Here is a 16,761-nt window from a genome sequence, read left to right on the forward strand (position 1 = left end):
AGCCAGATGAAGCCATGCTCAAAATATACTCTTGCACTACTTAATTTATTGGAAATACAGTCACTATAGCTACTTGTCATGGGTTCAGCTGTCCATTTCTCACAGCTGGTTCATGGAGGCATTAAAAAAAGGAAACAGTATTGATCCCTGTATACACCAACCATCTTGTGCAATACTGGGCTTGTCTAAAAGAACAGGAAAGTGAGAACAACAAGGGGTTTGCTGCTTACCCTCACAACAGCTTTTCTTTCTTGTTATGCTGTACAACATAATATCTTGAGGTGATCCATATTTTCCCACTTTCCTTCATTCATTTTTATTAGTCTGAGATCCGTATAATGGCATTGGTCAATAATTGAATGAACACCATTTTTTGGCTTGAAGTTATCGTACACAGCAATAAAGGGAAGTGAAACTCAAAACAAAAAGATGACCACTGCCAGGAAAATGCTTCAGAATATCACAACAACCAGCTTGCAAATTAGGAGCTTGCCTTCAAACACAGGCAATAACATTTATTTCTGGAAAAACACCATTGAGTTTGAGGTGTCAATACATGCACATACACCACTTTTTGAAACCACTGTTTGCACTTTTTAACCCACATGCTAAACACGAACACAGGTCACCAAGCAATTACCAATATAATTTGCTTTTCCTATCTCCAGAATTTGTATCAAAGTGGTTATCTACTACTCTCGTATCATTTTGCATCCCAAACACTTGCCTACATATTTAATATAGGTTTTATGCTTAACAGCTGTATAACAGTTACACTTGTTTCTAAAAGAATTTGACTCTAAAAATCATGTAAAAATGTCTGTTTGTGTCAAAAAGGGCATGTGAACACAAGTTCAGTTTTAGAGCACAGGAAAGACCATGGGAAACAACGACTGAGGCAGACCAAGTTATTGGTTAGGTTTAGCCATGCTTCTCTCTGGTGACCTCAGTAATTGCAATCCTTGGGCCATCCATTCAGGTGTATTCACACTTCACAGTGTGTGAACCAGACAGCAATGTTCATGCCTGCTTCCTTGAAGAAGTCTTCAGTCATCAGGTTTTTAGAAGAACGAATATAAGCTGGGATCAAAAAGGTGCTGTGGATGAAACTAGTTGGCGATGATGACTTCTTGCCTTGGTTTCCTGGTCACAAAAACTTATTAATGAAATCCTCACCAGGCTTCTCTCTCATCTACTAAAGAATGAAGGAAGGAGGGAAAGAAGGAACAAAATCACAATTCCAAGGAATTGTACACAGAGGGGCTTTCAGAATTCAGATGAAAGTCATGCATTTTTCAGTCACTAGAGCATGTATTTTTTTTAAACAATCAATACATTCATAGCTCTCTTGCACTGCTGCTTTCTCTAGTATATAATACAGGTTAGCGACAGTATTTGTGGAAGAGCTTATTGCTGGAAGCCAAAGGACCATGACCAACAGCACTCACAGCATTTCTTGTTTAACAAAAACCCCCCTATCCTTACTTTTCATCTTCCACTCCAAAATCAACACTTTGGAACCTGAATTAGTGGTACCATCTACTGAGGGATTTCCTCCCTTCCCCTGGTCTTGTGCTCCCCAACCATATTAGCAACCATAGTGTGCAAAGGGGAAGATGAAATGCCAAACAGAGGTCTCAAATATTACCCCAGAGTAAAGCCTACAGCTGGGCAGCCTGTAGAAATCCTGCCTGCAGAACAGCTGAGAGAAGCTCTCTGCAACAGCCCATCCCAACACGGTTCCTCATCTGCTGGTGCTTCATAGCTCAGACTGCCATGGTACCCCAAGCACCACAGCAAGCTGTCTGGAAGTTTATGTGCTTTGGCCTTTTGGCTACAAATAAACTTGGCAACAACAGGGATCAGAGTGTGAAGCTGGAATTTCAGTGTTTGTATGGGTCTGTCCCTGCTGGAAACCTGGCAGGATCATTTATCAGTTGATATTTTCAAAACATGATGATGGATTAATTTATTCCCACTCATTTACTGGCAGTTACAGAAGTTACCAAGAAGAGATTAGTTTATGAAGTCTGATTCATTTCCTGAAGGGAAGAGACTGAATTCTTCTTTGGAGATGGATTAGCGCCTATACATTGTGTAACCAACCCCTGTATGTAGCACCCTGCTAAGTGTAGTGGTCTACCACCCACTGCAGCTGATATCTTACACGAGCTGCTTTCCCTGCTTGCTCCTGCCTAAGGAAATTCAGCAGAGGTCCATTCTCAGCCGCCAATGCCAGCTCACAGTCTCAAAAATTTCAGATGTAACAGAACTTAGAAAACTTGAGGTAATATCAGACAGCACTAAAAGTCTCAGCTGCAAAGACAGCACACACAAGCCCGGGCAAAGCTTTGGTAGACCCAAAAACCTCTTTTTGGGCTGAATTATAGTTGGTCTGACTGAATGGGACATATGTCTGAGTGGAACAGAATAAACATGTCACTCGACTGCTGCAAAAAGTATTAGTTTTTTAATTTCAGTAATTAAATAACATCAGGTAAATAAAGTCAGAGGTGCCAATTTTGATTTGACACATACATTATCTCTTCACCCTCTGCCTTCAGCACAATTAACACTGAGGACTGCTTTAGTCCTCTTTTCCCCAGTTTAGTACTACCACACTGCCCTACTTAGATTTCTAGCTTTTATCAGTATTTGCTTCTGCCTATGCTAAAGTAAATTGTTCCCATGGCAGATTAAAAGCACAGAGGACATTTATCTCTACAAGACAAACACAGGACTATTCAGTAAAGACCCTTTCACCTCCCATTAAGCTCCTGGCCAGGAGAAAGCAGGCTATTCTGAGGCCTGATCAAGGATTCCTGTGCCACAGAAATCTGAAGCAATGGGACCAACATGACAAGAACAGGCACAAGGGCTGTATGCCTAATGCTGGAGAACAGCACAGCCATGACCTTTCCTGCTGGACTTGCAGTAACTGCAGAAGGGCAATCATCCTTTGACAACTTCTTATTGTTGGTGGAGCTGCTGAAAGAGCAAGTGAAGTTGAGGCATAATTCCTAAATCCAGATAAGATGTGTAGAGGACCTCCACTGCTATCAAAATGCTGCAGCTGCCTTTAGCCAACCCTGCATGCATCAAAAGCTAGGCTGGACAACAGGCTATGCCCTTGCCATCAAAGTTGAAAGCATCTGCTTGGAAATCCTACTTCCATTCTATCCAACAGAACACACATGGTACTGCAAAACATGGAGCCTTTGAAATGTCATTTTGAACCGCTCATTGGATGACACCACAGCCCACATTTGCTCTTGAAAAACACAGCTGAGAGCAGGGGCCAGGTTTCTCTGTATCTGATGGGAAAAATGAATGGGGTATGGGAATGAGAAGATACAGCTTAATAACACTTAGGATCAAGAAGAAAATTGTAAAGTAAGGATAATTTGGCACATAAGCAAAAATGACTGTGAACTTTTAGGCCCCAAAGTATTCCACAAAGCAGTTGCACCTCCTGCTTAAGAATACAAAAGCTTTATTTGCTATTATAAGTGAATTTGAAGCCAAAGGTAAATTTACCACATTTGCACTCACAGCTGGAGGTGCAAAATCTCATTATCTGTCACATTCTCAACATGGGCAAGGATCTTCTCTCCACATCCCTTCCAGACAAAGCACTGCACTTGCTCTATCACCAGAATCCAGATAATTCAACCTGATGGCAAAATAGGCTGCTTCACATTAGGACAGCCTTTACTCAGATTTCTCTCCACAGGACTCAACTCCTAAGGAAACCACGATTACAGACCTGTAAAGGTTAAAAGCATTGCTTTCTGGGGCTGATCGATCACTACTGTTATTGCAAAAACCTGCTAAGTACATTGATCTTTCACCTCGGTAGGAAGGAATGGGTACAGGACTTGGAGAATAAAAGACAAAACTTTGCAGTAAACTTGGCAGCAGAACAGCAGTGCTTTCTACTCAGAACTGTGCTTTGGCATCGTCTTCGATTCAGTGCTCAAAACCTTAAGAGTTCCCTGAAAAACTTAATTTAAGTGGTGAATACACATGATGTGACAAGCAAAGCCCATATGTTCAAAGTCTGGCCAAGGTTAGTTACACAACATTATTTCCTGCAGCCTGACTAAGAGAAAAATTGAAACACACATTTTTTAGCCCAGCCTCCACAACTGTTCTTCCTCTCATGAGGATGGAGGCAGTATGTTGTCCATCTCAAATTTTGGCACAGTTAATTTGTAAAATTTATTATTTGTTTTCTGATAGCCCAGTCTAAATTTTGGCTATCATTTATGTGCAGTTTCAAGCCATCAGGCATGCAGACTGTGACATATGAAGAACACCAAGAGATGCATATAGCTTTGTGATTATGCAAAGGTCCCTGCCTGGAGGGTTTCCTGGTAAACTTAGCCTCTCCTGCTGCTTCTTTCACAAAACTGTCCCTTTCCTTCCCCTTCCCCAGGCTTGCTCCGGCCACTCACCCAAACTGATTCCAAGGGTACCTTCAATTCCTGTGTGGATGTTTGTTTTACAGTCTTCCCGTTGACATAATTTCTTTACCTCATAAAAGTATAAATAAGGAAGCTTCATTTTCTCTTTCCTAAAATGCCCCATGCAGGACAAAGCTCTGGTGAACAGGATGTGCCCCGCTGTGTGTGGCTATTCTCAATACTCTGTGGCTGCTGCTCCTATTCCCCCCATGGTGCCTCATCCCATCCTGCCACATCCAGGATGGTTGCATCCATCACTCCTCACACTGCATGTAGAAGAGAAATTACTGTGTTTCTTTCTTGCTTCTGGCTTGCAACAGACTGCATTATGGACTACTGCAAGTCTTATCAAATCCCTGGCCTAATGCATGCAGATACCAGAAGTTTTATACGAACCCACTCCTATTTGGGCAGTGTGTGATGAAGCAAAAAGAGCAAAGCAGTGTTTTTATGTGAATAATCTTTCATAGCCTGAGAGGCTACCGTGCACAGAACAGTGATGCACAGAAGACACTTGTACAAAAGCCAGTTGCTCCCCTTAGGGCATTGCTCATCATTTAAGAAGCTTTTAGAGCTCCTGACCACAGAATCACCAACACAGTGTCTGCATTATGCCCTCCTACTCTCCTTTCCATTGATCCCTGAGCTGCCAAGTATTTTCTGACTTCTCACAGAGCTGTTACAAACAGCATTTTACAAAACTTGTGCCACTTTTGAGTAATTCTCTTCCATGCAGTATCACACAGCTAAAAGATGTTGCTGGGAAACCTATGCACAGATCAGTGTTGGCAGATTCCATGCAGGCACCAGCACAGCTGGAGAGAGGGAAAGAAAAGAGTCTGTTTCAGTAAACAAAATACTATAAAGTAGCTCAAACAAGCTACTGACATATTTCTATTGTGCTACAACAGTCACATGCTATTTGAGACGTTCAATCTGCTAAGTGACCCATAATGAAAGGTCAGCCTCATTTAAATAGCTCAGTAGCTTCAAAACTGTTGCAATTCCTTTAGTTTAATGTATTGCAGTATCACTACCTCTAGCCGTCTTTATCTTGAGGAGAAAAACCAGCAAAGTTTCCTGCAACAGTGCATTTTTAGTTATATGCCATCTCTGTACTGCATGGACTCCATAACTGGCATTCGTTTTTCTTCCAGGGTCCACAGGCCACACACAGAGGTGGCATTGTGCAGTCCCCTCTTGGCGAGAAGCACTGTTCAGCTGCAGAACTGGAGAGACTGCAGGGGAAGGTCACCAAGCCTGGCAGACATGAGACACACTGATGAGAGATCCAGCCTCTGTGTAAGCAGATGCCAGGGAAATTAAGATGGGGTCAGGGAAGACAAGCAGAAAAATGAGAACTGGTTAGTATGGGAAGCAGATGCATCATCCTGAAACTTGCTGTAACTCAAGAACACTGTTCACAACAGGTAGAAAAAGAGACTACTAGAAGGCAAACAGAAGGTGCATTAAGTAGCTCTTCTTATTCCAAAAAAAGCTTGTAAGATAAGATATATTCACCCACATCTTTTATAAAAGGAATAATCTCTAAAACAGAGAGGAGTAAAAGGGGAGTAAAAGCCATTGCACCTCTAACTCAAAAGGCTCAAGCACCTAAGGTTCCACTCTATCGCACTGCCCAAATGTGCTGCTGAAGCTGGGCCTGTACAAACTGTGGTTGTACATCCAAGTCACATCAGAGCACATTTTTGCAGTTGTCATCTTGCAGTTAACACATGAACTTAATGCAACTGCAGGAGTTTCCTCAATTTGTGCATTGACCTACATGAGCTAGTAGTTTAAGGATAGCTCAAATCAGAGAGATGGGACTAAATGCTTGTGCTTTAAATCTTCGACTGACACACAGGAGGAGAGTATCTTAAGGCAAAGGATCCACAAGCTCGGACAAACTTCAACAAGCAGCAGAAAGCGGCACAGAGAGTTAAAAAAGCACAACATGTCTCCCACAAGTTACTAAGTGGAGTTTATCACTCCCAACAAGCACTAAAGAAGATTTTGGCATCTCAACAGGATACATGTTAGTCAAATCAGGCACAATTACTTTTCAACTCTGCAACAATGTCTGATTCCAAGTGCTTTTGGATCTTCTGTCTTCTCTCTTAAGTCTCCCGCCAGCATCCGCTTCTTCCTCGCAAACAGCCAGCACTAACCTCCACCCTGACCTTTATTCCAAACACACACTCATCTAATTACAACATATCCAAAAAATGTAGTTTAAAAAAAAAAAAAAAAAAGAGTAACCAAATTGCATCTGCAGCACTAGGTCTCTTCAATTCCTATGAAGAATTTTATCGGTGACTGATGTTTTTATCAAAATTTAAAGAAGCCCAGCAGGAACAAGTCCTTTTACACTTGTAAAGAGCATCCACGCCTTCTGCACTGCTTGAGCTACTGCTCATGCTGCAATCACCAGGGTGTGAAACCTACAGGCTTAGACTGATAAACATACACAGACAGCATCAAAATCAGTTCTCACAGCACCTGCACTTCTGCTGCCAACCAACAGCCACACACACAAGGCAGAGCAGACATCAGTGATGTAACCCTGTGCTTAGACGAGAATTGTAGACCTGTACTGCAACCACACTGCTGGGCAAAGCAATCACTTTCTACCACTCCACCACAGGAGAAAGGAAACTCAGTTTTCCAAAGGTCTCCATTAGAGCTTTTTCGCAGGCATGAACTGTGATGCTGTATGCTCAGTGTTCGGATCTGGACAGGAAAACCACAAGAAGAAAGACTGCTTTTTATATACTTAAGGGTGGAAAGATCACAGTTCTCCATGTTACAGGTCATGTCAGCACAAAGCCAAAGACAACTCCCACATTTCTTGTCACATATGCATATTCCCATTCCTAGTCCACTGTTAATTTAGCAAAGAAATTTTCATTTACACAAGATGCACATTAAGTTGTGTGCCCCCTAAAACACCTGATAGTTACCACACCCAGAATACAAGGTTTGGACAACAGCTGAAGTGCACATCTGTATTTAAAACCCTCAAACTGTAAATCAAACCTAGCAACACAAGCTCTGCACAGTTTGCTCTATGTGAGATGAAGACACTAAACTGTCTGGGCTCATTGTTTATATAGTGATCCATATGAAGAAGCTGACACAACTGAGTTCAAAAAGAACTTAACATAAGGCAATGGAGAAGACAAAGGTCTCTACTCCCTCAATATAAAAAATTAAATTTTAAAAGCTATGGGATATAAGGATATTTTTTCCTTCTAAGAGGCTAAAATGCCCATTTTTTCAAATAAAAGGATTTTGACGATTTTCAGTTGACTGTAAAAACTTATTGTGAATACTCCAAGGAGAACAGTTCTCAACTGCAACACCTATATTTAGAAGGTCTGTAGCAATGAAATGAACACAGAACTCCCACCCAGAAGAGGGCATAGAGCAGAGTTCATAATTACCAGGAAAGCTGTTTACACCAGCCTCCGTGAAAGTTTTCCTCACTTACAATCCAGCTAGTGGTAAAAAGAGGGCTATTGGCAAGGTGCAGGCTTACCAGGATGACACCCAGCCCCTCCTGCCAGTCTCCTGCAGTGACACACGATCAGCACATCGGAGGCCCAGCTGACTTGGCACTCATAGCACTGGCAGGCTCTTGAGAAACACACAGGTGTGCCAGCACTGAGCAGAACTGCTTGCACTGAAAGCGGGGTGAGTCAGTGCACTTGTCCCACCGTATCCCATGCTTAGGTAAGATTAATGACACTAAATCTTCTCTGGAGCATGGAGTTAGATATGTCTGAACTTGACATGCCAGTGACCTACTTCTCAGACTTACCCAACATCCACGTCTTCCTCTGAAGGCAACAAAAGGCAATTTTGAAATGATAGCACATGTTTTTAATACTGAGGAAGATGACAACAAAGGATCAGCTGTGCACATTAGGAAAATCCCACTCTTAGCTTCACGTGAGCATACAATGCTATGGATCACTCAAGTCTCCACATGTTTAGCTATATATGTCTGTTGATTTCACGTGTTTGCTGGCAGGGAAAGAGCATGGATGAAAGCTAGTAACTTCTTAGAGTCATCCTGCACTAGATTTATACATTCCTGGGTATCAAATTTTGACAGTACTTTAACTCTCACCTGTCTAGACAGGTGTATCCTTTTCCTTAGAAGAAAAACACAAAATATCTTATCCCTCCAATGCATACCAGCTGTACTGTAGATACAGGCTCAGTCTATTTTGCCCAGATATAGAATCAAAAAATCCACTAACATTAGGATACAATGAACATCACTCAATTACCATGAGTGACCAGGATTCAGAAGAGAAAATCTGTGTGCATCATCTGTAGAAATGAGACACACTTAAAAGGAACTCCAACCTTGTTGAGTATACAAAGTTTTGAGAATTTGGTTAAACATGTAAACCCATTTCCCCCTGCCCCCCAGACTCCTTCTTCCCCCCACACCCCCCTTTGTCTTTACTCTCTGGTATTACACAATTTTCATTTTATTTCTTAAAATATATGCATGTATACGCTAAACATGCAGGGCTGTATAATCCATTAGTATGTCTACAAGCTATAGCTAAAACCACTACTGTGTCTTTTAAAACCAGATAACACCACTGGTGCCATACAAAATTGAGACCAGAGACCAAGCTAGCTCTTGCTTTTAAAGATTTAGGTGTATAGCAAAGGAAACCTTTAAACTGGTACCTAGCTGTTGTGTATGCAAAGACAACCAGCAACTTCAATGATGTGTTCAGCCATTCACCAGCTAAACAATTCCTCCTTCACCTACAGAAGATGTCCCAGCCTGAAGCAAATGCTGGAGATGGTAAGTCATTCCAGCTGAAGTTCTCTGCTGTGGAGGTTTCAGAACATTTTCCTCATAGGAGTAGTGCATACACAGGCTGGGAAATGTGGACAAAACTCACTCATTTGGTTAACAAGGGAAATATAACATCTCCATAACCATCCTTAACACTTTCCAGCTCTAAAAGCCCTCCACATTCCAAGGCCATTAAATAACCATGTCAACACTGACAGGAGAAGGCAGGTCCAAACAGGAAAAAGTGCCATAAGGATCTGCACAAACCTAATCATAATACACAGGTATTGAAAGTCTGGCAAATTATGCTTTCACCCCAAGTAGCCTAAAACCTGCTATTTCCTTCCAAGTCAGTTTTAGACTCTTAACCTTTTAACTACAATAAAAATGCTAATGCAAGCAGAAAATGAAAGAAAGACCCATCAACCAACATCTTCATGCCTAAAGAAATATAAGGCAGGATCATAGCTTGCAGAATGTTAAGGATGATGCAAACAAGTCCCACAAGCAGGCACTTTACCTGGTTAATTCCTTTAAACAGAAAGTAGCCTGGGAACCTCTGGACCTTCCTAGTGTGAAACTCCTGGCTCTGTCTTCGCTGCTTGTTTCTTGAAGATGAAATCTCAGTTACTAGTGAAAATAAAGATGTCTCATCAATCCCTTTCCCTACACAGAAATATCAACCTGGAGCATCAACCTGTTATCAACAACTAAAGCTACTTATTTTTGCTGAGGTGAGGGAAGATGCAGAGATTGAAAGAGACATCTATACGAGAGGAAATGAATTTCAGGAATACCTTCTTACAGGTAAAAATAAGTGGCTAATTAAGCCTAACAAGCAACAATGAACCAAAACAAGCTTTATTCAATGTCACTTTCAACATATAAAAAAAAAGTGAAGAAAATAGAATTGTGAACACATAACAATGTAAAACTCTAAGTTCTTTTGACAGTATACTTGTTTTAAGTCGCTCAGTTCCTCTTGCTGCCACGCATAGAAGAGTTCACTTGGAGACCTCAGCTTAGGTGAACAAAAATTATCTTAAATTTGCACATATTTGACAGCTGAAAATTAAGTCATACTGAGGACAAAGATGAAAGAAAATACTGTCAGCTTTTCAGAAAGCTTGCAGAGACATAAAAGCAGACACTCAACAGAACAACAGGCATCCATAAGAAACAGTCCATCCAAATACTTCAGAGTATCAAAACATACTGACATGCTGATCAACAACATGTGTCTTCAACCTTAGGACGCAGGTTACACAGTACACCTGAGCTGCAAAGAAACCGTGCTTAAAATAACTATTTATGGACATTGCGAAAAATAAGCACTTATTTTGAAATAAAAGACTTTCAAGATAGAATTTTGAAGCTCCAGCTGCAGACTGAATCAAGTTTGAGTTCTTTCAGAAGAGACAAGTGTTGCCTCCGGGCAGCCTCAGTCCCTGCAAAGCCCTGCTAAAGGGCCTGAAAGCGTTCTCCTCCTTGGCAGCTATTCAACACGGGATTTAACTCTGAGATCTTATCACTGATACATGGTATTTTTAAACAATTACCAAGAAATGTTTGGAGAGGGGAAACGAGAACCAAAACTACTGTTTCAGCCAATGCCAGCACAATCTTTAGACAAGGTCAAAGATCTCCACAGACTCGCCGGCAAGCCTCGTAATGCAGGGGATCTCAAATCCCATTTTACCCACGCTAAGAAAAGTCACTCAAGTCCCGCAAGTTTCAGCGGCGCGCCAGCACGGTCACTGTCCTGACGCACACAGCAGCGGAGGAGGAGGAGGCGTGGGACACTATGCTGGAGACCGCTGCTCCAGGCTCCTTCTCCTCCGGGACGCGATGTGCCTGCCCAAAGCCATGTCCCCATGCTGGACCACCGCCACCTCGCACGCTTGTCGGCGCTCCGGGCGGTGGAGTCTGCAGCCGCGCAGGGATGCCGGCGGTCTGCCTCCACCATCCCTGGCCGGCGGGACCCACCACCGCCCGCGCCGCTATGCCGGGGATGGGAGACCAGCAGCCAGGACCCCGCGCCGCGGGCCCAGCACTGCCTCCATCACCGGCAGCAGCCGTGGGAGGGGGCAGACCACCGCCAGGGCCCCGCTGAACACCCGCTCCCCGGTACCTGTCTTCGGAGACGCTGATGACCCCGTCCTCCTTGGGCACTATCGCTGCCATGTTCACCACCTCCTGCGAGCCCTCCACTTTATTGAGCAGGAGGGGCTTGCGAGTCAGCGCCTTGGGCTGGGGCTCCGCCGCCATGGGGCCGGCGGGCACCGCCGCTGCCGCCGGAGGAGGCTACGGCCGGGGGAGGGAGGGAGGCGGCCCGCACTGCCGAGGCGGAGGAGGGACTTGCCGGAGCCGGGCGCTGCCGGGGAAGCAGGAACAGCGCGGCGGTGGCGGCACCGCCCCCGAGCGGGGCGGGCAGGGCTGGGCCGGGCCGGGCGGGGCGCGCTGCTCTGAGGGGCGGGAAATGGCGGCTGCCCGCCGCCATCTCGCTGAGCGGGGCTGCGGAGCCGCGCCTTCGCCAAGGGAAGCCTGCGGTCTGGCGGAGGTGCGAGCGCACCTCTCCTGCCAGGGTCGCCCTCGCAGCGCCCCTGGCTCGCCCCAGGGCCAGCCCGGGGAGCGTGTCCCTCTCTGAGCCGTGCCCGGCTATGGATGGGCTGGCGGCACCGTGCGGCTCCGTGCGCCCCGTCCCGCGCTGCTGTGGCCGCCGGGCGACAAAAAACCCAACGCGAATAAAGATTAAACAGAATGTTGCTGCGAAAGTAGCTGCATCCCTCTGTTTGCATTTTCCTGTCATAGTTTTTGCTGGGACTGAAGGTAAACATGGGATTCGTGCTGGTGCATTAGACAGGGACGCTGGCAGGCAGGGCTGCACCGCGGCGCCAGCAGAAAATCTCTTTCAGAGAGCTTATTCCTAAGGGGAACAGAGCAGCCTTCCAGCAGCTCATTTTCGTCAAGCGGCTTCTTTTCACTCGCTTTTCCTGACAGATTCATTGAGCTCCAAGAAAGTCAGATCACTTGCCCAAAGCTCTATGCTGAAACCAGTGAAAAGGCAGCTTCCTCCCGAGGCACATGCCAAACTTTCATAATCTGTCTCGAAAGATTCTGGAAAATCATGCTCAATGTCTGAACTGCTGTCCTACATTGCAGAAGTTGTCAGCAGATTAGAAAGCGCTATTTCAGCTGCAACTTTAAGTTTGCCCACACTAAGCCAAATGAACAACAGTTCTCATAAAAATAAATAAAATCAGGTATGAAAAAAATCCAAGATTAGTAGATTAAATTTTTCTCCAGGAGTAGAACACAGCAGCGTCTGCAACAGAACAAACCCTGATTGCCGACTGACACTTCTGTTGCCTTCGTAGACAGAGGCAACAGAGGAAAAATAAATTCCTTGTGACAGAAATTAAATTTCACCATGTTTAGTAATCTCTGTTCTGCTGAACAAACAAACCGTGTCTGCAGGAGTACAGCAAGACATTTAGGCTTTCTCAACTAAACATGACGGGTCCTCAAGTGTACTGGAGAGGGAAAGGTCTAGTCAGCAACAGCTGGATTACATGAAATGAATCTACAGTTCAAACTATTTCCCTGAGGATGTGTGATTGGACTAGATAATATCTCTTCCTCTGAATTCTTGAAAGGGAGTTACTACTGAGGAGTCAAAGACCCACCTTCTTACTGCTGTGGATGACCCTGCAGTCCTAGGCTAGACCTACAGATAGAAATGCTCGTCTCACTACTTGGTGAGGTGTGAGGTATTCTTTGAAGATTGATAGACTTGTTAGTTTTCAGACTATATCTAAAAATGTCTTTTAAACTGGTCTGGTATGGTCTACCGACCTTGCAGTAGTTTGCTTTCAAGATTAGGCATTGTGGATCACTGACAGATCAACAGGGGGTGAGCGTGTGTTGGAGACAGCAGGCCGCAGGCTCTTGGGAGACTCAGAATACATGTCCCAAAAAGGCTTTTGAGGAAGAAAGTAGTTGAGGAGATGAGTATCTTGACAGGCAAAGCTGTGGGTCACAGGACTGGAAATCCCCCAGATCAGCTAGATTATTATCCTCAGTTGCCTACTGAAACATCACTCTTTCCTATTTATCATGTCCAGGTACAACTCCTTGAAGGTTTAAGACACTGTTTAGAGGAAAACACTGAAAGGCGGGCATACCTTTTGGACTGAAGTGAAATAATAATAGGATAAAATCAAATGTATGCTTTATATAAATGGTTGGTCTTTGGAAATAAGTTAGCCTTTGGTAAGAAGGGAAGGAGAAAAAAAAAAAGACAACACAATGCAAGAGAGATTCCAGAATTTCAGTGGCTATTCAAGGTAAAATTCTTGGGGGCTTTAAAATTCTTTTGAAAGGCTTATCTGTAATGGTGATTTCCTCTGCAAGACCAGGAAAGTACTTGAATAATAGAAAGGTGTCCTGAGGTCTAGTACATCATTTTACCGGGTGTGCAAACTTGAGGTCAGTGCTCTACTCTCCCTGATGAGATGGGGAAATAGGGTTGGAAAATTATGGCACACAAAAGCAATTTTGCTATGACTGATGGAAGAAAGAGTAATGTATGGAAACCTGGGGAGAGGAGTAAGGGAGACAGAGAAGAAATAAAAAGATTTCAAAGTAAGAACCTGGAGCTTCCTCTTGCATTCACCCCAACAGGCTTAAAGAGTATTGTGATGGTGGAAAAGGCATGGAAATTCCCAACAAGACCTGAGTGTTCTACCAGGTCTATCATTGTCGCACAAAACAATCAAAAACTTCTTAAAAACAATTTTCCTATAATGGCAGAAAGTTGGTAATCTTATCTTGTGTGACAGTTCAGACAAAGTTAGAATTGCTGTAGACATCAAGTTTTATGAGAAATTATAGAAGAAAAACTAGGGTACTTTAGAAAAGTGTTTCTCCATATAACTGAAAAGAAAAATCAAGCAAATCAATCTTAAAAATACTTCCTAGAATATATTTTTTCATTTTCTGTCATAGGTTTCAGGTCAGATTGCATAGATTAAATATATTGTAAGGACTGCAAGCAGAACAACTTAGTATCTGAATCTGAAGCCAAGAAAGGCAAGCTTATTGTTATTTTTCTGCATTAAAAATGTTATAGGATTAAGAATTATAAGATGCTCCTCTGGTATTTGTTTTTTTGCAGGAAATTGTAAAAAATACATGATGACATCGTTTAAAGGTTTCCTGTCTAGTAGGTATGCTTGGATTATGTGAACTTTCTTGGAAGAGTCTATCCACCAATAAGACAGAATGAAAATCAAGCTGAAAAATGCAGCTTACTTTATATGGAATAAATATTACCTCATCATTGGTTCTTAGCTTCATTTCTCTTACTCTGTGTCCTGGCAGGACACCACAGTAAATGAAACATCCATGCCTCTGTTAGTTTTGTCCTTTCTATTCTTGGGGCAGGCTGACTTGCCCTCTTTTGATTGGGGTAGAGCAGAATTAGGCTCCCTGCCTCTAAGCAGCAGTCATGGCTCATGTTATTTATGTGCAGGGTGAGGACAGAAGACCTTGGGGAAGCAGTTGTGCTGGTTCCAACTGATGTGTTAATACACAGTGGAACCTCTTTCCATGTCCTCGTACTGCACCAGAGTCGTGCAGAACTTCCTCCAATTCCTTATCTGCTGTCTTGTTTGGAGTTCATGAGTTGGAGCAAACAGAATTCCCCATCATCGCTGGCAATTTGCTTTAAAAGCTGCTCTCTGGCTCCATCTTCTGTTTGGTTGGTTGGGCTTGGGATTGGTTTTTTATGTCTTTATTTTCTTTTTTACACACGAGGGTGAGATTCTTTTAAGTTTTGCATACTGTTTTAAAAAGTAGGTAAATCACATCTTGTGTGACAGTTTAGACAAATCAGAGAGAACCCCAACCTGCAGATGGAAAGAGTGGCCCAGAGAGGAGCGCCAGCTCTCCTTTCAGCCCTGTGTTTACAGATTCTCCTGTTCTGCAAAGTTGTTACTCCTGTTACAAAACAAGGTGAAATCCTTTGACCAAAAAACACAGCAACATGTTCTGTTTTGGTGTAATTATACTTTTCTGGATGATTATGACCATTACATGATCTGGCACTGTAAGTGACATCTCTCATACATTTCAGCTAAAACTGTCAAGCACAGGGGTCACTGAGTAGGCATAGGACAATAAACAGATTGGTCTTTTTGTGGATGCTATGAAAAACAGACCTTTTACAAAGTGCTCAAAAATAATAAGAGAATCATAAAAGTCACGAAAAGAGGCCTCTATTAAAAAAAAATCTGGTTTGTGGTGATTAATTTTCAGGCCCAAACTATTCATGTCCTTTTGAGCTATTAAGTAATCTGATTCCAGTTGCTCTCACCCTGCAAGAAGGGAACTAGTGTGGGAGCAAAACAGCACTTTGACTGATTCAGTGCTTAAATTTAAAATTGCTCTGTTGACAGCAAGCCAGATTTTGGCTTCTGAGGCCTCTTCCTTAATCACCCATGCAAAATCAAAGAACTTACATACACAAAAGATAACCACATAAAAAAGGTAAAAAAACCCACTTGGCAGCAAGTAGTTGTTATTGCCTCTCAATAGTCATTACTCTCTCTCATGCTTTTCTTCTCTTCTTGTTTGTAAACTAAATGTTTTCCAGCCTTACAATATATGGGATTTACAATTTCTTCTATACCTGCAATTCTATGCAACTACAAAAATGCATGCCTAAAATTCTCTCCTTCTCCTATTTTGTCATCAGTTACAGCCTTCATAAGACAGTTACTGAAAAGTATTTTTAATTTCAGATGCTACATCATTTTTGGAAGACTGTGGGAAACAAATATAGATGAGCTCTTTATATAGGAAGGCAAACTTCATGAAGTACCAAAATGTTCTGTGGAAAATTTGCTTGTCCATCTTGCTTACAAATATGAAACTTGTTACAAAAATGCACCCACAAATTTAATCACTGCTCCTTATTTTGCTTCAGGTATTTATCAGTCACACAATTAATAGTGTACCCCCTATCACGTTTCTATTAATAAGCCCTACATGCTCACTGTGACAGTTTTCTTCTATATTTTATTAGTTTTGATTTATGTGGTCATTGAGAAAATGAGGACCTATGAGAAACAGAGCTTGAATCTGCTGTGGATCAAAGTTATGGAGAGAAAGATTAGCATTAAAAGATAAACATGGCAGTGCCACTGTGTAGCACTTTCTCGAGAAAATATATACTCATTTTTAGCTGCCATGCAAGTGCTGTTGGCTTTGTAACTGACTGTGAACATGTGAGAACAAAAAAATGATGCTGTGTCAGTGTGTGGGCTGCAAATGAGAACTCCTGGCTCATACATTTTGCCCCATAAGCAGTTCTGGCATTGTATGCAGTCTTATTGCTGTTTCCTTTGTCCTCATTGATCCTGCTATAGTATTACTCACATTTTGGGCTCCCAACTTTCTGTAAAA

The 16,761-nt window shown here is 42.8% G+C and overlaps 1 protein-coding gene across 1 annotated transcript in view; it reads right to left on the reverse strand.

Annotated features, from left to right (window-relative positions):
• Nucleotides 1-11,632, reverse strand: part of WDFY2 (WD repeat and FYVE domain containing 2) — a 65,292-nt gene extending 53,660 nt beyond the window's left edge. The window contains exon 1 of the mRNA XM_033085630.2: nt 11,426-11,632. Coding sequence (XP_032941521.1) covers nt 11,426-11,562 — 137 coding nt within the window. The 5' untranslated portion in view covers nt 11,563-11,632. The remainder of the gene's footprint in view (nt 1-11,425) is intronic.
• Nucleotides 11,633-16,761: the final 5,129 nt, after the last annotated feature.

This window comes from Catharus ustulatus, chromosome 2 (genome assembly GCF_009819885.2).
Source record: "Catharus ustulatus isolate bCatUst1 chromosome 2, bCatUst1.pri.v2, whole genome shotgun sequence".
Classification (NCBI taxonomy): domain Eukaryota; kingdom Metazoa; phylum Chordata; class Aves; order Passeriformes; family Turdidae; genus Catharus; species Catharus ustulatus.